Source organism: Mustela putorius, unplaced genomic scaffold (genome assembly GCF_011764305.1).
Source record: "Mustela putorius furo isolate JIRA1106 unplaced genomic scaffold, ASM1176430v1.1 tig00000174_pilon_pilon_pilon, whole genome shotgun sequence".
Taxonomy (NCBI): domain Eukaryota; kingdom Metazoa; phylum Chordata; class Mammalia; order Carnivora; family Mustelidae; genus Mustela; species Mustela putorius.
In genome coordinates this window covers 42696817-42724685 of record NW_025421304.1, presented here as the reverse complement: position 1 = coordinate 42724685, position 27869 = coordinate 42696817, and the positions used below count along the sequence as shown (strand labels likewise).

Below are 27869 nucleotides of genomic sequence, written 5' to 3'. Positions count from 1 at the left end.
CCGAGCGAGGGCGCCCCGGGGCCGCGGCGCTCCCAGGGCCACGACGGGCGGGCAGGAGACGGCGACCGCGACTCCCCGCGGCTGCTCCCCCGCGCGCGCGTGTCCTCCGCCCGCGCCAGCGAGCCTCCTGCAGGCGGCCGGACCCCGCCGCGCCTCCCGCGCTCCCTGCACGGCGCGGGGCTCCCGGCCAGCCCGGAGGGCACGGTCGTTCCGCGGGCCGCGGCGGAGGGGCGGGCGAGCTGCGCGGGCGAGGGGCGGGCGCCGTCCGGGGGAACGCAGGAGGCGCGGTCACCGGAAGCGCCGGCCGCCTCGGGGCCCGCGGGGAACAGCCCGGAGCACGGGGGACTCGGCGGCCGCCGGCGCCCTCCCCCGCGGACCCCCGGCGGCCGGCGCTTCCGGTGACCGCGCCTCCAGAGCCCGCGCCGCGCTCCCGCGTTGCCCTTCCGGGATCTCTACCGCCCGCGGCCACGTGAGTGCCGGCCCGCCGGCCGGAAGCGCGCGCGGGCGGGGCGGAAGTGACGCGTCTCCGCGCGCCGGCCCGGCGAGCGCGTACTTCCGGCGCGCCGCGCTGCGCCGCCCGCCGCTCGGGGAGTCCCGGTACCACCGCGGACCGGCGCGATGGGCAGGAAGGGCAAGAAGGAGAAGAAGGGCCGCGGGGCCGAGAAGACCGCCGCCAAGTTGGAGAAGAAGGTGTCGAAGCGCTCGCGGAAGGAGGAGGTGACTCCGCGCGCCCGCCGCCCGCCGCCGGGGTCCCGGGTCCCGTCGGGCTCCCCTCGGCCGGGAGGCGCCGCGCGGTCTGCGGCGAGGGTCGCAGCCTCCGGGCCTCCGTCCCCTCCCTCGAGAGGGGCTGGGCGAGCCGCACTGCCGCCCGAGCCGCGGGCTTCCGAGGGCGCGTGCCGCCGGGTGCCGCGACCGCCGCCGCGCCTCTCCCGCGCCGTCTCCTTTCCGTCTCTCCCGGTCTCGGCGTCCTGCCCCGGCCGGGTCTGCGGAGCGGCCGGGCTGAGCTCAGCGCCCCGCTCCCTGTGGCGGTGCTTTCCGACGGCCCGGGCTTCGGTCCGCACCGCGAGCGGGCGCGGCAGCTGGGGCGCGCGGGCGGACGGCGGGACTCGGCGGCGACTCAGCGGGGACGCGGCGCCCAGCGGCCGTGCGACCAGGTGTCCCCGGGTCCCAGCTCCGACTCCGCGCCGCCCCTTCTTCAGAGCCGCTCCTGTCTGCGTCTCCCGGTCTGTGCAGTAACGGGGTCGGCTTTTCCTTCCGCCTCCGCCGCGCTCGGCGGACGGTTCCTCGCAGGTCGCCTGCACCGGCCGGGCAGCCCCAGGCCTGGGTTTGCACCTCCTCTCCGCCGCAGCTGGCTGGAAGGCCTCGGAGGAGCCTGACTGTCGGTGCAGCCTCCGCGTCTCCGTGCCTCACGGGGGACCACACGGGCCTGCGTGGGGAAGATAGGTTGCGGGGCACCTTTAGAGATTATTTATTTATTGGACAGACAGAGAGATCACAAGCAGGCAGAGAGGCAGGCAGAGAGAGAGGAGGAAGCAGGCTCCCCGCTGAGCAGAGAGCCCGATGCGGGGCTCCATCCCAGGACCCTGAGATCATGACCTGAGCCGAAGGCAGCGGCTCAACCCACTGAGCCCCCCAGCCCCAATATTCTCCCTTTCTTAAAGTCAGTTGTGTCACATAGGTAATCTCATCACGAGTGTGCGCCCCGTCGTTTCCTGGCTGGGGCCTGAGGGGAGCATCTTGGGGACACCTGGGAATTCTGCCTCCCGCAGAACTCGTGAACCTGGTGACAACTTCACTTGGGTGTCACACACATTGCTCCCGCTTCCACGCTGTGCGTGTTGAAGGTAGTCTCTTTATGAAGGACACTGGGCCAGGCACTCTGGAGTAACGGGACTCCCGACGGGTGGTCCCTTCGGCCAGCTCTCCGTAACGTCCCAGTGGGTCAGTAGTTTGTCCTGCCGGCTCGAGGCAGCGGTTTTGCATGGGGGATGTGGTGGTCGATAGGAGAGCCTTCAGGCATCTGCTCACATAGAAGTGGCAGGATAGTGGGTGCTTTTGAAGACCGCCGTGAGGGTGAAAATTGGCAGAGCCGTTTTAGACCCTATTTTGTCCCTATCGAGAAGAGTGAGCTGCCACGAAGCAGTTACGCACTTGAAGGCTTACCTTGGAGAAACTTCCAGCTACACAAAAACATTTCACAAAAATGACCACGGTAGTTTTGTGAAAACAAACCATTGGATTTGACCCACATGTTCAGCAGCAGCAGGATGAGTGGAGAAGCTGAGCTGCAGCAGAACCTCTGCCGCGGTGAACAGGAGAGGAGTCTGGGCGTCCGACTTCACTCAGCAGCATCGAGCCACATAGCAGGTTTGCAGGCAAATTCACACTCCGATGCCGGCTATGTGAAGTTGAAACGTGTGAAACGATAATTCATACCTGTTGCTTGGGGGTGTGTTTACGTGCCGTAAGAGTATAAGGAAATGCGTGAGAGTAAGGCGCCCTCTGTCCCAGAAAGTGGGTGCTTCCTCGGGGCTCATGGGTACACACAGGGGAGGCGGAGGGCTGCAGGCGGCTATTCAGGCTGAGGAACGTGGCGTTTTGATGAAAGGAACTAAGGCAGGGGCACCTGGGTGGCTCAGTGGGTTAAAGCCTCTGCTTTCGGCTCAGGTCATGATCCCAGAGTCCTGGGATCGAGCCCCGCGTCGGGCTCCCTGCTCAGCAGGAAGCCTGCTTCCTCCTCTCTCTCTGCCTGCCTCTCTGCCTACTTGTGATCTCTGTCTGTCAAATAAATTTAAAAAAAAAAAAAAAAAACGGAGCTAAGGCAGCCTGTGCAGCTTGGAGCCAGGAGGTGGGGTGGGAGATGAAATGGGCAGGATGGTTTTTAGGTTCAGGAAGGACATTGTGGAAGCTGGAACTGGGGCACGAGGGCTGGGGTTTGGAGAGAGAGAGAAGCAGGGCAGGAGGAGGCGGGGACATGTGGATCCCTGCGTGAGCGAGGGGAGGAGAGCGTTGAAGAAGAGCATGAGGACGGAAGGGAGCTTTCCCATGATGCACGGGTCACATGTTGCTCGCGTGTGTGGTCACTGGCAGATGCAGGGGTAGGACTCGACTGGGAATAGGAAGGCCAGGTTTTGGTGCCGTCCTGCTGGGCAGGTAGATTGGCGTCTTCCTTTCTAAATCTGCTCCGGCAGCTGTAGGAGCGGAGCCCTTCGTACCCAGCTCGGCTGCCATGCAGGCACGGCTCTCGGCAGACAGTCTTGCTTGGGGCTCACCTTTTATCACTTTGGTGGGAGGGAGGTGAGGACAAAGTGAGTAAGTGAGCAGGGACCTCTCAGACGCTGCTCTGCAGCCAGCAGCGCCTGCGGCGGGGTGGCCAGGCGTGGCCGTGTGAGAAGCGGTTGAAAGTGTTGGCAGAAGTCGGGGAGGGCTTGTCTGAATGGGAGGCCCTTGGTGGGGACGCTGGGGTTTGGAATGAGGTGGTACACGCAGTGTGTGCCTCTCTCTGGGCTTCCGAGAAAGTTGCCTGTAGGGTCAAGCTCTGAGTGTTTTTGCAGGTGTCAGAGTCTGTGTCCCTGATATGGGGGCGCGTGTTCTCATCCCCAGATGTGACTGGACCCTGGGCGGGTCAGACAGGGCTGGCAGGTTGGCGCCAAGTTTAAAACCACGTCTCAGGTGTGACTACTTGTCTGTCTACAGGAAGACCTTGAAGCTCTGATCGCCCATTTCCAGACACTGGATGCCGCAAAGACTCAGATTGTGGAGACACCATGCCCCCCGCCTTCACCAAGGTATGTTGGCAGGACTCTTCGAGCAGCTGATAGATTTCTTGCCTATATTGGAAAGTCACTTTAAATTGGCACCATGTTTTCTTTATTAAAGATTTTATTTATTTATTTGACAGAGAGACACAGTGAGAGAGGGAACACAAGCAGGGGGGAGTGGGAGTGGGAGAGGCAGAACCACCCAGCGGGCAGCCTGACAACAGGGGGCTTGATCGTCACCTGAGCTGAAGGCAGCCGCTTAATGACTGAGCCCCTCCAAGCGCCCTGGTTTATGTTTCCCATAAATAACCAGGCACGTGGTATGTTTTCCTCATTAAAACCTATTCCCCTTTCAGACAAGTTCCTATAACACAGTTTTTCACTTTCCTCCTGAAGAATGGGAGTGAGGCTTTTCAGCTCTGTTGTCACAGGAAACACAGAAACGGGGTTCCCCCTTGGCTGCTCTGCAGGGAACGCCACTCGAGAGCTGTCCAGTTGGTCACAGTCTTGCACGGGAGTGTTGCCCCAGCGAACTCTTAGGTTCCTTGAAACGTTTCAGAAGTGTCACAGGCATAATCTCTTGTTGCTGTTTGTTTGTAATGACAGGTGTGATTTTCGAACAAAAGCATGTATAAGCCATTTCAAATGAAATTTTCTTTAAAGATTTTATTTATTTATTTGACAGAGAGAAAGATCACAAGTAGGCAGAGGCAGGCAGAGAGAGAGAGGGGGAAGCAGGCTCCCCGCGGAGCAGAGAGCCCGAATCTGGGCTTGATCCCAGGACCCTGAGATCACGACCTGAGCTGAAGGCAGAGGCTTTAACCCACTGAGCCACCCAGGCGCCCCTTCAAATGAATTTATAAATTATGTGGAGAACTCGAGAGTCTTCTGCAGGATTTCACATACTTGGAATGAGCCAGAATGAGCTTTGGTTTTCCTCTTTCTTACTCTTTGGTGTCAATTCCTGTCCTCCTGGCTTCTGAGCCGCTGCTCTGTTACAAGTGGATTCAGGGCCTGTAATTCTCATATTTGCTACTGACACGCTAGCAGGGAAAACCCGGAACGCGGTGAGTCAGGAATCAGGAAAGGCCAAACCCTAGAAAAGATACCACGTTCTTCAGAGAAGGGGAAAAACATTAACTTCACAAGCACACAAGACTATTTGGTTTGGTTGAGAATTGATTTGCTTCCGTTCTCTCAGGATAAAAATTAATCTCACTAGTATTGTTGTCAGAAATGAGATTAATCTTGGGGCACCTGGGTGGCTCAGTCGGTTAAGCGACTGCCTTCGGCTCAGGTGGTGATCCTTGGAGGATCGAGCCCCGCATCGGGCGCCCAGCTCCGTGGGGAGTCTGCTTCTCCCTCTGACCTTATCCTCTCTCGTGCTCTCTCTTACTCACGCTCTCTCTGTAATAAATAAATAAAATCTTAAAAAAAAAAAAGAAATGAGATGAATTTTCCTAGAGCTGCCACCAGCCCAAGTGGAGGCCCAGGGTCCAGCACATCCGGAGGGAGCTGCCGGTCGTGCCTCTGGGGTTAGTCTCCCCCGTCCAGAGATGGGGGGACGACTTGGTGGCCCGTGTGCAGAACGAGGGGACGCAGTGCTGTCCAGCAGCGCCCCGAGTTGTGCGGTGTCCCTGTCTTCAGCGAAGAGCAGCGTCAGGGAGCGGGGCGCACTCTTCCTGTGTTTGGCTTCTTACCCCGGGGCCACACAGCACTACCGCGTGGTCGACGCACGCCGTCCTCGGAGTGGCGAAGTCGGGCCAGTCCGTGACATGGTGAAGGCTTCGTACCTACGGCATCCCCGAGGGAAGCCATTCTGAATGTGAACCGGCCCCTCTCCCGCCTTTTGCTGACCTTTAAAAACTTTTCCTGAGGTAATGTGCCTAAAAAGCCAGGTTTAGTGTTAGGATATAATTAGGAACCTTGGTGCTTCCGTGTCAGCTGGGAGTTGTTTGTGACGGAGCTGGGGTAGAGTGAGACTTTTCGGTCAGTCACCGCGGTCACGTCCCTTCTCCTCCGTCCCGTTCTGGGAAAAGCCGTGAACATGACTGGGTGTTGTGAGTGCACGTGTCCCTGCGTATTGGCGGCGACGGAGTGGAATGCGGAAGCGAGGGCCGTAACCCAGGAGCAGCAGCGGGGCAGGTGCAGGGCTGAGGGGGCGGCGTGGCCTGCTGTGGGGGGGCAGGGACCCTGCGGGCACCTGTGGGGGCTCTGGCCCTCACTCGGATTACTGTTACCAGCTGTGCTTGTTAATTTTACGTAGAAAATTTTAATAGGTGTTAAGGGAAAAAAGATTTGGGGTTAAATAACTTTGGGAAACATGGGGTGCCTGGGGAGCTCCGTGGGTTAAAGCCTCTGCCTTTGGCTCAGGTCATGATCTCAGGGTCCTGGGATCAAGCCCTGCATTGGGCTCTCTGCTCCGAGGGGAGCCTGCTTCCTCCCCTCTCTCTCTGCCTGCCTCTCTGCCTACTTGTGATCTCTCTCTGTCAAATAAATAAATAATCTAAAAAAAAAATTTTGAGAAACAGATTTTTTTTTTTGAAATTAAAAAAAAATTGTGGTAAAATATATCTAACATAGAATTTTCCATCTCATCCATTTTTAACCGTGCAGTCTCTGGGATTCCTAACACTCCCGATGCTCTGGACCCGGGGATGTCTCTCCCGAGGCCCCTCCTCTCGGCCCCCGGGAGCCTGACGTCCTGATAGACGTGGAGTCACGGAGTCACACAGTGGCCCTCCTTTTGTGTCTGGCCTCTTTCCCTTCGCGTAACGTCCTCAAGGTTCATGCTGTTGTAGTGTGAATCTGTTTTTTTTTTTTTTTTTTTTTTTTATTTTATTTTTTTTTTTTAAAGATTTTATTTATTCATTTGAGAGAGAGACACAGAGAGAGAGCATGAGCGAGGAGAAGGTCAGAGGGAGAAGCAGACTCCCCATGGAGCTGGGAGCCCGATGCGGGACTCGATCCCGGGACTCCGGGGGATCATGACCTGAGCCGAAGGCAGTCGTCCAACCAACTGAGCCACCTAGGCGTCCCTGTAGTGTGAATCTGAACTCTGTTCCTTGTTAAGACTGAGTCGTGCCCCGCTGTACGGATGGAGCGCGTCCGGGTGTTGACGGACTGCTGACGGACGGACGGACGGGCACGCTGTACTGAACTTGGCCTGCAGGCTTCTGCTCCGTTCGTGTTTGCAGGTTTTTTCTGTACACACCCGGCAGTGGAATTGCTGGGTCATGTGCTAATTCTGTGTTTTTAACTGTCAGACTGTACTCCACAGCGTAGTCCCCCCCCCCCTTTTTTTTAAAGATTGATCAGGGTGCCTGGATGGCTCAGTCATTAGGCGTCTGCCATCAGCCCCGGTCATGATCCCAGAGTGCTGGGATCAAGCCCTCCCTGCTCAGTGGGAAGCCTGTTTCTCCCTCTCCAGCTCCCCCGTGCTTGTGTTCCCTCTCTTGTGGTCTCTCTCTGTCATAAGTGAATAAAATCTTTAAAAAAAAGTGATTTATTTATTTTACAGAGAGAGAGCATGAGCAAGGGGAGGGGCAGGGGGAGAGAGAATCTCAGACAGACTCCACACGGAGCACAGGGCTCGATCTCACAACCCTGAGATCATGACCCGAGCTGAAGGCAGATGCTTAACAACTGAGCCACCCAGGTGTCCTGACAAACAGTTTTGATTGTGACTTAAGAGGACGGGCCTGTGGAACGGGTCAGCTGTGGGAAACTCGGCACGTACCTTAGGGGCACCTGGACTCCTCACTGCTTGATGGTTTTCACCCAAAAGCTGTGTGAGTCACTCAGCTCGGGGGCCCCCTCGTACTGTGGCCGCGACGTTGATTTTAAGGGATGGGGGCCTTAGTCTCCGTTCCCGTTGCCAGGCTTGTGTTGCACAGGAGTCTGGGGAGGTGATGCGGCCTCTGGCGGAAGGGAGGCGGCTCTGGGCTGGGGGCCACGGGCCGGAGTGTGGTGAACTGCTGCCTCTGTCTCTTGCAGGTTACATGCCTCCCTCTCGGCTCATCCCGAGAAAGATGAGTTAATCCTTTTCGGAGGTGAATATTTCAATGGCCAAAAAGTAAAGTATATATTATATTTTTTTCTTTCCTCCTCAAATTTTCACGGGTCTCGTTTTGAGTAAAATTAGTTTAAAGCGGTGATAGCAGATTTGCACTGGTCCCACGTCCTGAGCCTGCAGGACCGGCTCGTGACCTTGTCCTTGAGAGGCCGCCGGGCTCCTCCCGTGAGCTTCAGAGTCGCTGCTCTTCTGCCCCTTTGGGTTGATGATTCGTGAGCACGTGATGGGGCTCAGAGTTGTTTGGGAAAGTGGAGGAGAGTGCGGTAGAGTGACGAGCTCAGCTTCGTTTCTGAGCGGGCCAGAGAGGCCAGCGTTTCGGAATCGCGTAGGAAGCATTAGGAGAACGTGGGTTGGCTTCCTCCGCGCGAGGATCCCTGTGAGCCTGAACTCCACGCGGAGTTCAGAGCTCCGAACTCTCACGCCTTTAAGAGCCAGGCTGGACTCTGAGAGGTGACTTGCGGGGCAGCAAAGGATCTGGGTACCGTAGGGACTGCTGGGCGTGGCTGTCATTATCCCAGGGACGCAGGGGGCCCAGCCGCAGGCTTCCCGCACTGGTGGGATTTACGTGGCATTAGGAAACGTGGTGAAAGCTGGGGAAAGCTGGTGATTGAGGTCCCGCTTTCCACCTACTGTTGCTTGGTTGGAGGCTTCACGGATGACACAGAGTCCCTCTTCCTTTGGCAGACGTTTATGTATAACGACCTGTACACCTACAACATCAGGAAGGACGCCTGGACCCGAGTGGAGATCCCCAACCCACCTCCGAGACGCTGTGCGCACCAGGTACGTGTCCGTGCTGACGCTCTGCCTTCTTCCTGGCCTGGGAGCCTTGTGTTCTGTGCGCGTGGGGTTGGCGGACGACACGCGGCCTGGTTCGGAAGGGTGGGGGCTGACACGTGGGCGCGCTTGCTGTCCCCGTTTGGATGCGTTGAGAAGCTTCTGCTCTTTAGCGTGTTCACTTACGAGATGGTGTCGAGCACTGTCTCCAGGCGGTCGAAGAGCGTGGGAAAGAGGCCCGGTCGGTCTTCCTCGTGTGGTGCCCAGCACACCGCAGGCACGTGGCAGCACGCCCATCCTCCGTCGGAGTGAGAGGCTCCCGCAGGCCCCAGACCTGGTGGTCAGAGAGAGGAGTTCCTCGGGAGAAACCGAGTGTCCTGACGTCGTTGCCAAGGAGCGAATCGTAACCAGAGATCACGAAGCGGCTGATGTCAGCTTGTTGTCACTGGTTTCTGCTCACCCCGGGGAGCTCTGCCAGAGCTGCTGCTGTCCGGTTCTGTAACTCCACGAGCAAGGGCCCTTGGTCTGCTCTGTTACTGTCCTAAGTCCGGACTTGGACCAGTGTCAGGGTGCAGGGAATAATTGGAACGAGTGATGTGTTTTCAACCTGGAGAGAGAAGGTTGTGCGAGCCTGCCTTGGTGCGAGGGAAGCATCCCCCCGCGGCACGTGGGGATCCTTTATCGGGTTCTTAGCTCACGGGCACCCGCAGGTCTGAAACCGGTTCTGAGAAGAGGACTTGGCTGCCTGAGCTGCACCCGAGACCGGGAGGCGTTTGGACTGGTTCGTCTTGTGGAAAAGAAGGGTGTACTTGCAGGTTTAGCCGTCAGATCTTCGTAAGCTTGGGTTTTAATAAATAATGCATTTTTTTTCTTTTAAAGCTTTTATTTATTTGGCAGAGAGAGAGAGAGAGAGAGGCCAAGCAGGGGAGCGGCAGGCGGAGGGAGAAGCAGGCTCCCCGCCAAGCAGGGAGCCTAATGCAGAACTTGATCCCAGAACCCTGGGACCATGACCTAAGGCAAAGGCAGATGCTTAACTGACAGTCCCCAGGTACCCCTAGGTCACGGATGTTGAAGTTTGATCTGTTTGCCAGAGACCCTCAGTTCTTGAGAACGTGTGATCTGCCCCAGGCCTGCAGGCTGAGGACAAGTCCTGTCCTGTCCCAGCCGTGGTCTCTCCATGTCCCCAGCCCTCCCACGTACCACCGTGCAGTCCTGAACCCGCAGAGCGCTCACATTCTCATGGAGCAGTCTCTCTCTGACCCGCAGGATGTGATGTGGGCTCGGGCTGCTTTTGCGTTTGTTTTCTTAGCTGTTTTATTTTATTTAATTAATTATTTAATTAATTAATTATTTTTAAAAAAGATTTTATTTATTTATTTGACAGAGCGCTCACAAGTAGGCAGAGAGGCAGGCAGAGAGAGAGGAGGAAGCAGGCTCCCCACTGAGCAGAGAGCCCGATGCGGGACTCCATCCCAGGACCCTGAGATCATGACCTGAGCCAAAGGCAGAGGCTTAACCCACTGAGCCACCCAGGCACCCCTCTTAGCTGTTTTAACCACAGTTACTAACTGCATTCTTGAAGAATTAGTGTAAAAGCCTTCGTGATTTTTAAATGCAGTGACTTTGCCGGAGTACGGGGCAGGCTCTGATTCACGTGCCTGCCTTGGGAAAACTTTGCTAGTCTGGGACTAAATAATGTCTTTGTAGTGAAGGTTGGTTTGCTGTTCTCTCCGAATTTCCCAGTGAAGTAGAGCCACAGGAAACAGAACATTGGTTGTAAAGTCTTTGGCCTGAAGGTCATTACAGTCCGAGTTCTACAATATTGAATTCTGAGACCTAGAACCTTCCTTCTGACCGGCGCGTTCAGTGTGATGTCAGCGGCCACGTTCTTAATCTTTCTCACGGTGGCGGGGTGTGCGGGGAGGAAGGCCGCATGCGCACTCTTCTTTCTCTGCTGCTTCTGGAGTTCTGCGGGGTGAGGTGGACTTCAGTGTGTAATTGGAGAGTTTACGTGACTTTTCTGTGAGATCACAGAGGCAGGAAAGGGCTGTGGCGCTGCTGGGTGTGCGGCCGGACGTGTGCAGGCTTCAGTAGCTCACCCCTCGGCACCCCGTTCCCTGGAGGAGGGGAGGGCGCGTCCACATGGCTCTGCCTAGATCGTGAGGCCGCCACCGCCAGCAGGAGGGGCCACTGAGAACTGTGGGGACAGACGGCAGGGAGGTGGCGGTCGTGAAATCATGTCTTCTTGGTCCCTGGCTGGTTTCTGCCAAAGTCGTACACGAAACACGAGGTGTTCTTGCCTAAAGTAGCAGACGGTGACGGTTAAAACATCAGCCTCGCGCCTCAGTGAGCAGCAGGTAATTTCTGGAGAGAGGGTGATGCACGGGAGGCCTTTCTCCTGAGACGGCAGAAGTCACGGTGGCGCCCGGAGCGGCAGAAAGTGTCGGCCTCTGTGTGAGTAGTGGCGTCTCCGACGGGGTGAGCGGGCATTGCGGGGCTCCCGGCTTGCTCCCTCAGGAAGCAGGAGGCATCTTTCACATGCGAGGCACCCTTCCGGGGCTGGGATATGGCGACGGAAAAGAACAATTTGCCTTTCCTGATGGTGACGCCCCATGTCTCGTGTTACTCTGATCCCGAGGGCGTCGTGTGTTTTTTGGACTCGCGCTTTCACGAAGCTGAAGCAGCTGTAACGTCCATTCGGAGTCTGATCCTTCGGATTCTGATGGGCTTGTTTTTGGCATTTGGAGGGAGACTGGGGAGTTTGGGGTTTTCCCGACATGACTTCATTCCAGATCTGCAGCAATAAGCAGGCCTCATGGGACAGGTCAGAGCGAGGTGCGGGCAAGGCCGGCCTCGCCTCGCCCCCGGAGCAGGGTGCCGTGCCGTCCGCCGTCAGCAGGCCCAGCTTTGTCTTCATGAGGCCCGGGTGACGGTTTCAGCAGTTCCTTCCGGGCCGCGGTGTGTGTGTGCGGGCGTGCCGGCCGGCCGGGCCTGTCCTGAGGAGCTGCCCGGTGGTCCGGCCTCTGCCTCGATGTCTTCCATAAGAGGACTCCGTATCTGAGGATACCACAGGAGGTCATTTCGTTAGTGCTGGACTTCGTTTCAAAACGTAAACTCTGGAAGATTTCCTTACTGGGTCCTGAACGTATTACTTTTGTGTTATGTTTTGACGAGAATGTGCCTTTTATGGCTGTCTTCTGGGAAATACGTTTTTTTCTTCTGCTGCGGGACATTTTAGAGTCCGGCGTGTTAATTCTGCAGACAGCTTTAACTGGCAGTGACCCTCACGAGAATCAGTTTTGGAGACATGTGGCACAGATCGTGACCTGGATTAGACCCCTTCCGAAGCAGTTTCCCTGTCACTCACTCAACAGTTACGAAATAGAAAGAGATTGGAAATTTGACTTGGACGAGACTGAAACTTCTGGGCGGGAGTTTTAAGATCCTGTCGCGAACTCCCGAACGAGCCACTTCGCTCCTTCCTCTTTCCGTAGACAAGAAACTTTTCTGTTTTGGTTTTCCCCTAGTTGCTTTGATACAAGCTGTGGGTGGTTTTTCCTCACCGTCGATTAGACATGTCCGCGTGGGGCAGGTTACTTGAAGCGACGGGACTCGTAAGCGCGCCTGGCGGAGGGTGTGCTTGTGCGGTCGCGTGACGTCCTTGCCGTGCGTCTCGGTGCAGGCGTGCACACGGGTCGCCCGTAGAAAACCCTGTTAAGACGTTCCGTTTCAGCAGCATCAGGAACGCACCGGGGCGCCTCCCGACGGGCACTGCGCAGACTTCTTTTCTTTCCCAGACGAGGGAAAAAGGGAAGATGAATCTACTTTGCCCTCAGACCCGTTTTCTTCATCTCTGGGGGTGGCAAGTGAAGGGAAATTTTCTTTATTATCTTTTCTCTTAAGAACCTCAAAAAGAGTAGTTGAGCAGGAAGTGCAGATGTAGAATTTATCCTGCTTTGTCTGTATCTGGTGCCCCGGAAGGGCTTCTCTCCCGGGGCTGCGTGTGCTGGAGGGAGCCGGCGGCGCGCGGCCTGCGTGTGTGAGCGCGTTCTCGCCACATGCCCTCTGCTGCTTTTCTTTGACTTGAATTTCCTCCTTTTTTCGGATGACTGGGGTTGTGTTAGGTTCTAGTCTTTGAAGGCTGGGTCTGGTTTGAGGTTGGTAGGAAGGTGATTGCCTAGTACTTCTCATGTAGGAGTTTTGAAATCATTCTTAAAAGGTGGAGAAAGTTTTGTGTGACTAAGAATCTCAACCCTGGAGCCCAAACAGAAGCTGTGTTTAGTTCAGAATTTCTTATACTTGTTCCTCTTTCCCTGACAGGGGCTCACTGATTTGTTTCTCTTCATTTATACGTTTGTTTAAATGTTTATGTGTTTCTCTTTTTTTAAGATTCCATTTATGTGACAGAGAGAGATCACAAGCCCGCAGAGAGGCAGGTGGAGAGGGGGGGGGGAAAGCAGGCTCCCCGCCGAGGACCTGAGCCGAAGGCAGAGGCTTAACCCACTGAGCCGCCCAGGCACCCTTCAGCTTTATTTCTAAGTGGAAATGTCTGGTTTTACACGATATGCGTGCTAGAGATGAGAGATGTTCCGTTTTCTGGCTTCCACTGCTCCAACGAGAGGTTACTGGTCATTTTTATCTTGCTCTCCCGTATCTAACGTGTCTGTTTCCTCCTCTAAGTCTGCTTGAAAGATTTTCTCTTTGCTGTTGGCGTTTTAGCAGCTGGGTTTTGAGGTCCCTCGTGGTGTTCTGGGGGCCCGGCGAGGTGTACGTTAGGCTGCTTCGTGTTGTCCAGTAGTCAGTGAGTCTGTGCCTTCCGGCAGCCTTTTTCTTTTGGGCTTCATTTTGGGTCGTGTTTATTGCCCTTCCCAGTGGATGTGCCCTGAACCTGCGCAGTTTTTCTTTCACAAATGGTGTTTTCCACCGAGGGTGTTTGGTTTTGACGACCTTTCCCATGTCTGTCTGTTCTGTTCATTTTTCCTATAAGTCCCTGCGTGTTTGCACCTGCTCTGCGTCCTCGTGCTCTCATCTCGCTTCTGGGCCTCTTTCTGCTCTGACTTTTCTTCTTCTAAGGGGTTTCGTTTTCCTCCTAGGAATGTTGTGGTCAGCTGCTGGTCAGACACCAGAGGGTGCTGCTGGCGCGCGCAGCAGCTGGGTAGACGGGCGCATGCTACCCGCTGGCCGTCTGGATTTTGTCCTCCTGTCGGTGAAGGACGAGGTCGGTCCTGGCCCGCGGTTCTGTCACTCGCAGATTGCCGTGATCTTCCGAGGCTTTCCCTCTGTCTGGCCTAGCTCCAGGCTGTGGCCTTTCCAGGATCTCCACTGAATGCCCTGGTGTTCAGCAACACATTTCGCTTTGTCTGGTTGGAATTGGCTGGGCCCCGAGCCCCTGGTAAGCGCAGGCTGTTCGCAGGCATTCAGCTTTGCCCGCAGCTCTTTGCCCGGCCGCCAGCAGTCCCGCCTCGCAGCTGTGCTGCTTGGGTTGGAAGGCCCCAGTGGGGTCCCCATGTGGATTCACAGCGTGCTCTCTCCCCAGCTCCCTGCCCTGCAGACTGCAGCCCTCAGCGTCCCTGAACTGTGACCTTTGTCTCCGCGGCTCAGGAAGACCACCTGTCCTGGGTCTGCTTTCCCTGCAGCAGGGGCAGAAAGTGCCCCCAGAGTCGACGTGCTCATCCCGCCCGATCGCAGACTCTCAGGAGCACGGCTGCCCCTCCTGTTGCCTGGTTACAGCTCCTTCGTGGATGGTCCAGTGCTCCCCTGTGGATGGGGTCGGGGAAGCGGGACTGCTCCGCTGCGCGGTGGTCCGTTGGGTTAGAAGGGCGGGTTTAACACCTGGGTCGTTAGAGCCGTAGCCTGCTCTTGGCCGTGTGCGAGCTCTCCTCGTGGTGCCCACAGTCTTCGAGGAGCGGCTTAAATGCAGCTCCGAGGTCATGGACCATGAGCCTGCCTCTGTGCAGCCTCCGGGGTTCCCACTGGGCTGGGCTTGCCGTTGCAGGCCAGTGGGGATGCGGCATGACAGACCGAGCTCTACTTGCATGGACTTTGACTTCTTTTTTTCCCCCAAAATGACAGAAAAAAGTGAGGCGCCTAGCTGGCTCAGTCGGTTAAGTGTTTGACTCTTGGTTTTGGCACAGGTCTTGATCCTTGGGGTCATGGGATCAAGCCCCGCATTGGGCTCTGCCCTTGGTGGGGTCTGCGTGGGATTTTTTCCCTCTGCCCCATGTGCACACACACCTTCTCAAGTAGATGATTTATTTATTTATTTATTTATTTATTATTTATTATTTTGTTTTTTTATTTTTTAAAGATTTTATTTATTTATTTGACAGAGAGAAATCACAAGTAGTCGGAGAGGCAGGCAGAGAGAGAGGGAAGCAGGCTCCCCACTGAGCAGAGAGCCCGATGCGGGACTCGATCCCAGGACCCTGAGATCATGACCTGAGCTGAAGGCAGAGGCTTTAACCCACTGAGCCACCCAGGCACCCTCAATCTACTTTTTAAAAGATCTATTTGACACTGATATGAGGAGTCTGAGAAAGAGACAGAATCACAGGGGAAGGGAGGGAAAGTGAGACAAGAGGAACCCGGAGAGGGGGACCACCCATGAGACACTCTTGGTCTCGGGACGCAGACGGAGGGCTGCTGGAGGGGAGGGCGTGGGGGGAGCGGGGAGGGACTGAGGGGAGCGCGTGAGCTGTAAGACTGCTGAATCACAGACCTGGACCCCTGAAACAAGTAACACATGGTACGTTAATAAATAAATCATCGGAGCGCCTGGGTGGCTCAATGGGTCAAGCCGCTGCCTTCGGCTCAGGTCATGATCTCAGGGTCCTGGGATCGAGTCCCGCATCGGGCTCTCTGCTCAGTGGGGAGCCTGCTTCCTCCTCTCTCTCTACCTGCCTCTCTGCCTACTTGTGATCTCTCTCTGTCAAATAAATAAATAAAATCTTTAAAAAAAAAAAAAAGTAGATTGAAAAAACTTACCATGTAAGTGATAAAGATTCATTATGAAAAAATGAAAAGAATTAAAAAGCAGAGTAAGTCCATTGTCCATTTTCATATCTCTTGTCTAAACACGTGACTTGGGGACAGCTGGTGGCTCAGTTGGTGAAGCATCTGCCTTGAGTTCAGGTCATGATCCCGGGTCCTGAAATCAAGTCCTGTGTCAGGCTCCCTGCTCCGCGGGGTGTCCGCTTCTCCACCGTCCTGGCTTGTGCTTGCACGCTCGTGTGTGCGCGTGTGCTCTCTCTTTCTCTCAAATAAGTAAAATCTTAACAAAAACAGACACACGTTCCTGCACATCTGTACTTCCTGCGAGCTGGCCCAGCCGTCAGACCCGCGGGGCGTGCACTGTCTGTAATGTGGTAGCTCGAGGCGCTGTTGTAATGTGCAGCCTGATGGGCCTGCCAACCCCACTAACTCCGAAAATTGTCAGATTTGGGTCTCAGCGGATCAGGACATGTGCTGTAATGATTGGAAATGGTCAGTGTCTTCCCTGCACATGCGTTGGCATTTCAGAGTGCGAGGAAGCGGGCTCGTCTCTTCACAGGGTGGTCCTCTGTGTGGAGACGGGTACTGTGTCACCCTGACTGTGTCCGCAGGACTCCCGAGTTAGTGCAGGGCCACAGTGGCTTGGTGACGGCCACAGTTCTGCAGCGTCCTGAAGTGGCTCAGGGCGCTGCCGCAGGAGCTCTGGGGTGCCCAGGGGTGCCCGGGGACAGAGCCTGCTGGGAGCCACTGCCGACCCGGCCAGTGAGCGCTTTCTTTCCGGACCTAGTCCCCCCCCTGCTGCACGGCCTGCCACGGTGGCCCCTGCTTCGGAGCTCCCGGGCCAGAGGGCCCCCCCTGGTGTGACGGATGCTCCTATGGTGTCGACTTCGTGGCTGACTGCCTGTGGTTGGTGATCGCAGGAGACCGGCCCAGCCTCTGCTCTGCCACAGGCCAGGTTTGCAGGGTGTGTGCACAGCCTGTTTCCGTGAAGTTGTTCCCTTGGCCACACTGTTTGCAGACCGGTGCACCGCACCCTGCAGTCAGCCGGGTCGCCACCGTCCTTAGGACCGCGCCGCCTCTCCGGTGGAGTGTCATCGAACTAGAGCTCCAGGGGGCAGGACTCCCCGTCACTGGGCGGCCACGGGAGTGGCTGTCGCGGGTTCAGGCGGTCGTGGCCGATGGCCCGTGGCCTGCAGCAAACTCCCGGAGAGGCCAGGCGTTCTGAGGTGAGGCACGGCTGTGGGGGCAGGGTATCCCCAGGGCGAGAAGAGGGCGTGGGTTCTGGTCGTCTGGGCCGGGGCTTCCGGTGTCACTCGTAGCACATGTCCGTCTGCACCGAAGCTTGTGTTCAGAGAGCGATCTGCTCCCTCGCCAGCACACCAGCCCAGAGCTCGGAAGCCCTGCACCACGCGTCCAGAGACCGCCTTTAAAACCCTCCGAACCGGTGTGCGTTTGCGTCTGTGTGGGTCGTTTTCCGGGGAGTGGCGTTCGCTCTTACTTTAGCTGCCGGGAGCACATGCCCTTCCACGGTAGAGTCCCTTTTCTGGAAAACCTGAAGGCGGGGACTTGCTTTGACACATGCTTTCTAGTTACATGATTTGACTTGCTTTTTCCGCTCTCGTGGGGCGCCCAGGACGGTGGTTCCGGTCTGTCGTGGCCCGAGTGTGTGCTTTCCTGCTGGTATTTCGTGGGTGCTGGGTATTCTTCGTCGTCGTTGAGGTGGTGACCTCGGGCATGTGAGTGACCTGAGCCCTGGAGTTCCCGTCCTCACTCTGCTCCCCTCAGCCGAGCGCGTGGGTGTAGGAGGCGGGCCCCGGGGCCACTGCTCTGAGAGCTTGGATACTCTGCTAAGCCCAACCACGCCTTTTTTTTTTTTTTTTTTTAAAGATTTTATTTATTTATTTGAGAGAAAGCAGGTGGAGGGGGAGAGAGAGAGAGAGAGAAGGAGCAGAAGCGGGGAGAGGGAGAAGCAGGGAGCCGGTGCGGGGCTCCATCCCAGCACCCCAGCACCACGACTCTAGCCGCAGGCAGACGCTCCCCGATGGAGCCGCCCAGACGCCCCAGCCCAGTGACACTTGGAAGTACGCCCTCGTCAGGCGTCAGGTGTGGTGTCACACTTGCTCCCTCGCTCCGTCCTCTCCCGGGCCCTCGGCTCTGCGGCTGCCGAGCCTCCGGGATGTGCGGCCCCAAGGGCACCGTCGGCTCCGCTTTCGCTTGCCTTTGCTGTTGTGTGTCTGTCCCTGGAGGTACGTGGCGGGAAGCGGTGGGCGTCCCACGCGGGTGTTTGGTTTGTCCGTGGGGTGGAAGATGCTCGTCCCACGCAGCTGGAGAAGGGGTTCGCGCGCAGCCCAGCAGCTTTAGTCTCCGTATTTGAGAAGAAGAAGGCGCTCTGTCTGCTTGTGGTAGAGCCCTTGCGAGCGTCTGACGCTGCTGGGTCCGCTGGAACGGGGCTGGGGCTGGCCTGCGTCCGTCTGCCTCCTGGGAATTCCGGGACGTGCGGTGGGTGTCGGACTGCGGAGGATCTGCCGAATGCGGGATTTTTGAGGCCTCTTCCCTCAGACTGGGGAAGATGATCGCTGAGCATGGGTGCTGGCTGCGGCCACCGTGTGTGCTGCCCTGCGACGTCCCGGGACGCGGACCCAGCTGAGCGCCGCATGGCGGCCCTGACCTCTCTCTCTCTTCTCCAGGCTGTGGTGCTTCCTCAGGGCGGAGGACAGCTGTGGATATTTGGAGGGGAGTTTGCTTCTCCCGACGGAGAACAGTTCTACCACTACAAGGATCTCTGGGTGCTGCACTTAGCCACCAAGACCTGGGAGCAAGTAAGGTAAGGTACTGGGCAGTGAGCTTGACCTCCGGCCTGGCTCCGGTCCTGCACCGGCATTCTGCGTTCACGGGGATGCTGCTCCAGCTCTTGGAAGTCCGGGGTTCCGAGGAGCAGGAGTGCAGAGCCGCGAGCGGCCAGTCTCGCTGGTGCCGGAAGGCAGGCATGAGCTCGCCTTTTTCTCTAGACCCTTCTCGGAGAAGCCCGGCCCGGCGATCGCTCCCTGACCACTGACTTTGTTGAAGGCGTCGCTGGGCTCGCTGGGACAGCCCGGTGTCCCTGCTTGCTCTCCTGTCGTCCCTCAGTGGCACCCTCATGTGCAGCGTCTGGAATGCCGTCCCCCTCCCGGGACATCTGTGGATCCCCTTGGAGGCAGCGCTGGGTGTCCGCTTGCTGGCAGTGGACCGTGGTCGTCCCTACGAGGGACTGGTCTTCGGTCTGGTGGACCGAGACTAGCGGAGCTGGGAAGAGGGGGGAGGACAGGGAGAGCACGTCCTTGTGCTCCTCAGTGAACCAGGCTCCACCGTGGTTGCTGGTGTGGTTCTGCCCCGTCGGGGACACTGGTGATGGCTTTGTCGCATCTGGACCGCACGCTCCGCCGCTCAGAGCTGCACGTCGGCAGAACGACCGCAGGACGATAGATGGAAAGTAGGGTTCGTTGGCTTTATTCTTCAGTGTTGAGAGTCATGTGCCCCGTGGCTGGGGCCACACACAGCACAGTCCCCGAACCCTGTCTTCGCTGTCACAGGCTCCGACCAGAGCTTCCTCGTGTGCTGGAGCAGGCGGCTGGATTGCAGAGTTCAGTCACGGGGCAGCACCCTTTTCGGGGCCTGGGACTTCGATGGGAAGGGAGCCCCACTCCCCAGGGGCCGCGGCGGGTGGTGTGAGGAGGCTGCTGACGCCGGGCTGTGCAGGCCGGCTCTAACCGGCTCCAGGCCCGGGCTGGTAGCTCGCTGGAGGCTGCTGTGTGCGAGGAGGGCGCGTGTGGCCTCGGCTCAGCGCAGCCGCTGCAGGGGTTCGAGTTCAGCTTACCGAAGTGGGAACTGGGGAGCCTTGTGAGCGCTGCCGAGGGCTGATGTCCTTTCTGGTCCCTCGCTCACTCTGAGAGACGTTTATCGCCTCGGCGGGCACAGGGTTCAGTCACGTTCAATCGAAAGTGGTTTTGTCGTGCACATGTGGAACCTGGTCATTTGTCCTCAGTTGAAAGCGTCTTCAGGCCCAGGGCGCCCGCCCGTGTTCCTCTTGCCGGGCTCAGTTGTTAACTTACCGCTCGTCTGTCCGTCTTTGGGGAATTGATTCACGATATTTTCTTCACTTTTTTATCAGTTTGAGTAGCTTTTTGTCCATAATTCTTGGGCGGGTGAGCGGCAGTGCTCAGCTCCACGAGAGAATGCAGCCCCCTTGGCGGGCTCCGCGGGGCCGGGGCTGCTGGCGGCTGCGGGGCCGTTCTCAGCTGCTTTGCCGGGCGCGCGGTTTCTCGTGGCCTTCAGCCCTGCCTGCTTCTGCGGCGTGTGCTGTGGGTGTGGAGCACGGAAGCCGGGGCACTAGGGACACATGGCCACTCGGGGATGTGCCCTTTGAGGGGCTCGCTGTGGCCGCTGTCTCCCAGCCAGCCCGGGACAGCCACCCTTGCCTCTGTGCGACCCGGGCTGTCAGTCCCAGCACGTGGGCACGGCGTTCACGGCTTCTGTCCTGTGTCGGAAGTGGTCTCTGTGAAACAGGTCCCCGCAGTTTGGAGGCTTTCTGCGATTGTGCTGCCAGAGGTTATGGAAAGCGTGTCGTAGAGCGTGTTGGAGGCTGACAAGGAACTGCGCGGCGCTTCCTGTCGCCGTTCTTAACCCGTGCTCGTCCGGGGGCAGTGGCAGGCCTGGGACACCCGGGCTGCTCTGTTTTACTTTGTGCCTGAGTTCGTCCAGCCTTCCTCCCAGTAAGGGCCCCGGGTCTGGCGGGTGAGCGTCGCGCGAGCTGTCCAACAGGCCACGTGCCCCTGACCAGGAGGTCCGGCCTGCGAGGCAGGAGAGGGAGGGTTCTGTCCCCAGCCCTGCCTCCGATTCTGTGTGCCACCAGCTTCTGAACGAGTGGCTGGGTTTCTGTGTTTTGCTGCTTCACGCATTTATCGTTGAGCTGTTTTCTGTCTTCACTGCTGACGAGAAGCAGAAAGTCCGAAGTGGCGTTCGGGAGGCATTACGTGACGACCATTGCCCTCGTCCATGTCCTCGGTGGCTCCCATGCTGTATGATCTCGGGCACCGAGCTCTGTCTTTCTGTAACGCTTGGTGCTCGGACCGCCCGCAGGCTGCAGCCCTTCTCCCGCCCCGCCTGCCCCAGAGGTGGTTCTGAGCCGAGGAGGGAGGTGCTGCCTGCGCCGCCCCCTCTCCTGCCCTCCCGGCTTCCCACCGCCCTCCACGTGGGGCGGGGGAGGGAACGCGCAGATCTGCAGAAGGGTTTCCCACTGCTCCAGAAGCCACGAGAGCTGACTCACGTGACCATGGGACCAGTTGGTTTTGTAGGGGAGATGGTGCCACGAGGACACAGAGGGCGGGGACCGGCAGGGAGAGGGGGCACGAGCGTGTATTCCTACGGAGACCGTAGAGGAGCAAGCCCCGGAGCCCCACGCGGCTCGGGGGAGACGGCGCAGGGGTGATGGCAGGCCAGCCGCAGATGAAGGCAGGCGCCGCTCGGGGGTGGGAGGCGGGCGAGCAGGACGAGCCCCCAGCCAGGACGTCGATGCATCTGTTGGCCCGGCGCTCTGTTCGTTTCTCGGTAAACGTTTCTCACTCCTGTGGGGGTAGCTTTATGGTTGAGGAGGCTTCCTGAGAAAGGTCAAGGCCAGCTTCGGCTGTATTAAATCGGCATGTCGCGCGTATCGAGCCCCTTTCCTGGCTTTCAAGGAGGTTTTCCCTTTGGGAGGGCAGGGCGGATTCCCTCTCGCTGGCTGACGACTTCTGACTGATCGGAGATAGCAAGTGTGCTGGCCCATACTTGCGTGCAGGGGCCGGTCTGGAGAAAGGGCCTTTGGGGAAGCAAGTTCAGGTTGCCGGGCGGAAGAGTCGGGGCCTGCAGAGGGTGGTCAGGGAGGAGCCGCTGTGCCGAGGTCTGCAGTCAGGTCACTGAAAGGGACACCTTGATCGGCCAGTGCCTGCACGTAGCCTTGTCTCACGGCCGTGCTGTGCACTGGACGCCCAGGCCTGGTGGTCCCACCACACACCCGGTTCTGCCAGCAGAGGCTGTGGGGCCCGAGCGGGTGCAGCCAGGGCCCCGAGTGCTGTCTGTACCCGGGGCGGGGGGCGCTGCTGGGGACCACCTCTGCAGCTGCCGTCTGCTAGAGGACGTCCTCTCCATGACCGAATGCCAGCTTGGTTTTTGGGAAAGTGCCGCTTTAAAAATTACACTTGGATGAATTTCCATAGTTCCGTGCAGCTCGATGAAATCCGTGGAGGCAAACACCCTTTGTGCTTAGGCCCAGAAAAGCGCGTTATCGCTGTGCCCGAAACCCCTGTGCGGCCCGGAGCACAGGGAGGGAGTCTTGCCTCCCCTGGCTGTTCCTGAGCGTCGCTGCCAGGAGCCCGGTCCGTGCGGCTTGGGGCAGTAGCCGGCTCACTCGGAGCTCTGCGGGGCTCTCGTGCGGACACAGGACGCTGCGTGGGTGCTGGGCGGGCATCGGGAAGTCACCGGGTTCTGGAAGGTGCAGAGGGGTCTGCCGTCCGCATGCCCGGACACATGCTGGGACGCGCGTCCGTGTGTTTCTGTCGGGTGTGTCCAGGCCGAGTGAGGTGGGGGTTCCCGAGGCTCGTGCCCGTTCAGCTGCGGCCCCTGCTGGCGCACGGATCTGCACGCTGCGGTGCCGGTATGCTCGGCAGCCCCGTGGGCGAGCTCTGGCCGCGGCCGTCTGTGGCGCTGCTTCTGGCGCACACTGGACACCGAGTGGACTCCACTGTCTTTTCGGGGCTTCCCTGCCTCCCGTTCGCGTCGCTAGCAGCAGACGTCCACTCGACCTCATGACGGTGCGAGACGAGAAGACGGCAGGGTGGCTGACCTCAGGAAGGCCCGCGGTAGGTGGCGGCCTCAGGTCACGTGTGCCCAGCTTTCCCAGATGTTTTGAGGTTTCCTTCAGCCTCTGTCTTCCCCGGGGGATGCCTGCACACCTGCTCTGCCCCCGAACAGAATTGTCACCCTCTTGAAAGGATGGGCACGCCCACGGTGGGTCACCAAGGGGCAGAGATTTCGGCATTCCTTTTCTGTTTGTTTCTGAATCTGGGGCTGCCCCAGCAGTTACCTGTGACTCGAAACCCAGAGGGAAGCCGGGCTGCTTAGAACTTTGTGTGTTCAGATGTCATTCTCGTGCCAGGAGGTCACCCTTCCACGACGTACGGCTCACAGAATCGTGTCGCCGTCGCCGCCCACTCACGCAGAGCAGAGAGAAGCTCTGCTCCGTTACCACCCCCCGGTCAGCTCTCATCTACCCTGTGTCTGCACGTCTGCCTCTCTCAGGTCTTTCATACAACCACGGGCCTGCAGCTGCTGGGCTTTTGGGACCAACTTTCCCTTCACAGAGTCTCTAAGGCCCACTCTGTATGGTAGTTGGTGCTTTTAAAAAAATTTTATTTTTTAAGATTTTATTTAATTATTTGGCAGGCAGAGATCACAAGCAGGCAGAGAGGCAGGCGGGGGCGGGGGATGCAGGCTCCCTGCTGAGCAGAGAGCCCGATGCGGGGCTCGATCCCAGGACCCTGAGATCATGACCAGAGCCAGAGACAGAGGCTTAACCCACTGAGCCACCCAGGCGCCCCAGTTGGTGCTTTTTTATGACCAGATGATATTCCATTGTACAGACAGGGCACATTGTGCTCATCCATTCGCTTGTGACGGACGTTTGGGCTCTGGGCACTCTTCTGTTTTGCAAGCAATGCTGCCAGGAACGTTTGCATACAACTCAGGCACTTCTCTGTGCATCTAAGCACTTAGTAGATGAGCAATAAAAATGGTTGAATAATAAAATACAACGTGTGTGCACATTTTCTCTTGATTTGCGAACGGCACGGACATTGGTCCTCAGACCTCCGTAGTGTGTGTGTGTGTGTTAACGCTGCATCTGAGACGCGTGGGACACGTGGCACCCTCGGAGAGGGCCGTTAGGGGCAGTTTTTTGTCTGATCCGGTTGTGAGGACCATGCCATGTAATTTTGGAGAGTGTGAATTTTGGGACCTGAAATGCATGTGGAAGTGAACACACATGTCGCCTGCTCTCTGGGGTCTGCCGGGAGCTGTGAGCTTGTGGGCCGCGCTCTCCAGCCTCCTTTGCAGCTGGGTGTGAGCCCAGCACCTGGAGAACTGGGAGCAGGAGTGCGCGTAGACTCCTGCACCTGCCTGCTGGCTCACTCGCTGTGGACGCGCCCGGGCAAGGGGGAGGGTCCGGCACACAGAGGGCGGGGGTGTGGAAACTGTCCCGAGGGTCGGTGCTCAGGTCTACTGACACACAGGTTGTTCCGTGCTCAGACCTCCAGCTTCATCTGGGGTGGCTTTATGTCGTAATTGGTGGTTGCGCTTGTGCGTTCTGGGGCAGACTGTGTCCTCTCAGTTCTGGGTCTGCCATTGGCCAGCCTGGTGTGTTTCTTGACTTCTAGGTCTTGTTGTTCTCATCTGTAAAATGGGAAAGGCTCGTACCTGCCCCTCTGGTTGTTGTTACCAATGAGAGCCCATAAAAGGAGCCCGCCTAGTGTAAGAGAAACCCCCAGAGACAGCAGTGTTATCATTAATAGTAACAGTTAAAATAAAAGTAAGACAAAGATAGAGTGCTTTAGGTTGCCTGGGTTCTAGAGACTGGTACCGATTATTCTGTACGATGCAGTTGAATACCTTATACTTACTTTGCCCACAATCTGTTGCTCCTTGGAAAAATGGGGCCGAATTCCAGAGGTACATGGTTTGAAATGCAAAGGGAGATGCTCTTGTACGTGTTTCGATTCCTCCTCAGGCCATGTTATAACCATTCTTGGAGGAGGGGCTTTTTCTATTCTGAGGATGAGTCACGAGACAAAGTTCGCTGTCGGGTCTCCCTGTGTGACCTTGAATCTCGGGGATTATGAGAGAAATGGTTCCTTTGCTCCCCAGACATCTTGGGGCCACCTGGTGCGGCCCGCTGCTAGAGCGCATCATTTCGTAAGGCGTAAACTTTAAAGTAACTCAGGGGGTCATTTGCCTACATTTGCTTAACCACTGTCTGTGCTGGAGCCACGGAGGGGGCTGATGCTCGAATGTTTCCTGGAGACGTCGCCGCGGCGGCCTCCGGAGGGCTGGGGGCGCGAGCGGTGGCTTGCCCTGTTGGACGCCGTTCTGCACGGAGCTCAGATGTGTTTAAAAGCGCTCACTCCCACAACGTTACACACGTGTTTTTGCGCCACATATAGACCTGGCTGAGTAGGACTTGTTAATTTCCTAGGACTCCGTATTTAGGAGTGACGGCAGTTGAAATGTGCCCGTTGGAGATTCAGATATAAACAGGCTCTTCTGGTTGGCTTTATTTTTCTAAAGGGGTATATAGAGTCTTTTTATAGAAAAATTTTCTCTTTTTGGTTACAAAACAGTGATACTTGGCTGCTGCCAGAAAAAGGGAATTGGTGGGCAGGAGGCTGAGCGAGGGCCTTGGACCTGCAGCCTTGTGGCTGCTGGGCGTCCTCGGGCCGTGACAGTGGGCCATTAGGGTCACGTAGCATTCGGGTCTCCACGTAACTCTTTTTCAAGTAGAATCGGAAGCACTATACTGGCTTAGTTGTTGAATGAAAATTCGTTCCCCAGGTTGTACTTTTAAAGTATCGTAGGAGAAGATCTCTCAGAAGGGAGCGTCCTTGTCCCCGTCATGCGAGGTATTTTTCTTCTTACTCGGCTCTGTCATGGGCTGCCACGCAGGGTGGCCTGTCTCCTCAGCAGCTGGCACGCTGGGGACAGAAGTGGCTGCATGCTGTTGCCAGTCGAGGTGGGTGCCCAGCCACTGCAGGAATCTGTGGGTGGTGGCGTCCTGGTGGGCCCAGACCCTCCTTCAGAGCTGTGTTCATTTGGTATTTTTATCAGGAATTTGGACGTAAAAATATGCTTCCCAAATTTGTGGGTGATACAAAGCTGGAAGGGAGAGCGGATAAACTGGTCGACAGAGTCAGGATCCTCAATTCACCTTTGTGGGCCAAATCCAGCAAGAGGAGATTGAAGTGGGAGAAGTGCCCCTCGTGGGTTGCGTGTAAATACAGCCTTGAAGAGTTGACTATAAGAGCTGCCCTTGCTAGTGGAAGAGGAGGGTTTAGTGACTTGTGATGCTGGTTGACATCAGCGCGTAGCGAGGCTGCCCAGAGGCTGATGCGTAAAGGTTGCGGTAACAGGGTCCGGCCTCCAGGAACAGGCACGGATTACGGATTACTTTTGGTTGACTTTCCCCTGACAAGTATGGTGGTCGTTTTGAGTAACACATTCCCTGGGACGTTAATGAACTGAGGGCCTTCGGGGAGAGAGACCCCGTGATCAAGCATCCGGGGAAAGGTGGGGAGAAGGGAATCGGTTCTGGATTGGCATAGGGAAGACCCTGGCAGTCCTCACGGCAGTGTGCGATGCGCTCCTCGTCTGGAAACCCTGGGCCGTTCGAACGTTGTTTTCATTTTGAGATTCTGTGTGTTTGATGGTTTGTGGTGTTGTTTTTTATTTTTTTATTTTTAGAGATTTATTTATTTAGGAGCGCCTGGGGGGCTCAGTGGGTGAAGCCTCTGCCTTTGGCTCAGGTCATGATCTCAGGGTCCTGGGATTGAGCCCCACATCGGGCTCTCTGCCCAGCGGGGAGCCTGCTTCCTCCTCTCTCTCTGCCTGCCTCTGCCTGCTTGTGATCTCCGTCTGTCAAATGAATAAAATCTTAAAAAAAAAAAAAAAATTATTTATTTATTTATTTGAGAGAGCGTGGGAGCATAAGCAGGAGGGACAGGGAGAGGGAGAGAGAATTGCAAGCAGACCGCATGCTTAGTGTGGAGCCAGATGTGGGGCTCTGTCTCATGACCTTGAGATCATGACCTGAGCTGAAACCAAGAGTCGGACCTTAAGTGACTGCGCCACCCAGCTGCCGCTGTTAATGTATTTTTTGTGGTACCTAGTTTTGGGGGAAACTGTGTATAATGCACAAAAACAAGCGGAAGAGAACACGTTGTATAGGAAGTGCTGGGCTGTGTGGTTCAGGTCGCAGCCGCCCTTTGCAGCCTGGAGCTGCCGAGGCTTTGTGGACTGGACTGGACCGAGTTCTCTTAGGCGGTGGAGCTGGGCCGTGGGAGCCACGCAGCAGCGTGCGGGAAGCCGAGGCACCTAGAGCCCGGTTCTCACACAGGAGCTGAGCTTGTAACCGGTAAGAATCCAGGAAGCACACCCACGTGTCAGCTCTTTTAAAATCCGGTTGTTTTCTTGTTGTCGAGTTTGAGGAGTTCCTTGGAGATTTTGATCCTTTCTCAGATGTGTCGACTGCAAATGTTTTCTCCCAGGCTGTGGCTGCTGGTTCTCCTGTGAGCGCCTTCTGCAGAGGAGACGTTTTAAAGGTCAGCGACGTCCAGGTTATCGGTTGTTTCACAGCTAGCTCTGTCCGCGCTTGTGCAGGACGACGGTCTGCGTCTAGGCTCATGTTTTCACATGTGTGTCGGCGTCGTCTTGTCGCTCCGTCGCATGGCTTTTCGCCTTCCGTAAGGGCCGGATGACTGTGTTTCTGGGCGCCTGATCCTGGGCTTTCCGTGCGCTCCGACCGGTCTGCTTACTCCGCACTGACACGACGCTGTCTCGATTCCGTAGCTTGAGAGCAAGTCTTAAAGTCAGGTAGGTCAGTCTTCGACTTTGATCTTTTCAGTATTGTGTTGGTTATTTGGGGTCTTTTTAAAAAAGAATACTGTATTTATTTATTTGACAGGGAGAGAGAGACCCAACGAGAGAGGGAACCCAGGCAAGGGGAGAGGTGGAGGGGAAGCAGGCTTCCCGCCCAGCAGGGAGCCCGATGCAGGGCTCGACCCCAGCATCCTGGGATCATGACCTGAGCCGAAGGCAGAGGCTTAACGACTGAGCCACCCAGGCACCCTGTCTGCTCTCATTCTTATTATTTCTTTTCTTCTGTTTACTTCTTTTTCAAGTTTCCTGGGGTGGAAAATTAGGTTATTGACTTGAGATATTTTTTTTTTCTAATTAGTACATTTGGTCTTGCAAATTTCCTTCTAAGCACTTGATTCCACTGTATCCCGCAAATTTTGATAGTGTTTTCATTTTCATTCAGTTCAAAATATTCTTAAATTTTTCCTATTTTTTCTTTGACCCACATGTTATTTGTAAGAATATTGTTTAACCTCTATGTGTTTGGGACTTTTCCCAGCAATCTATTACTGGTTTCTAGTTTATTCCTACTGTGGCCTAACAAGCAGACATTGTCTTTTTTCTGTTATTTT

At 56.8% G+C, this 27869-nt stretch overlaps 1 protein-coding gene across 6 annotated transcripts in view; it reads left to right on the top strand.

Annotated features, from left to right (window-relative positions):
- The first annotated feature begins 532 nt into the window (after nt 1-532).
- KLHDC4 (kelch domain containing 4) overlaps nt 533-27869 on the top strand; it is a 43287-nt gene continuing 15950 nt past the window's right edge. The window contains exons 1-5 of one of the 6 annotated variants that reach the window (XM_045076405.1): nt 533-717; nt 3697-3788; nt 7758-7836; nt 8521-8619; nt 18291-18427. In XM_045076405.1, coding sequence (XP_044932340.1) covers nt 619-717; nt 3697-3788; nt 7758-7836; nt 8521-8619; nt 18291-18427 — 506 coding nt within the window. In that variant the 5' untranslated portion in view covers nt 533-618. Of the gene's footprint in view, nt 718-2257; nt 2368-3696; nt 3789-7757; nt 7842-8520; nt 8620-16682; nt 16830-18290; nt 18428-27869 lie in introns of those variants that run through there. The other 5 variants (XM_045076407.1, XM_045076406.1, XM_045076408.1 and 2 more) reach the window with 5 other exon arrangements.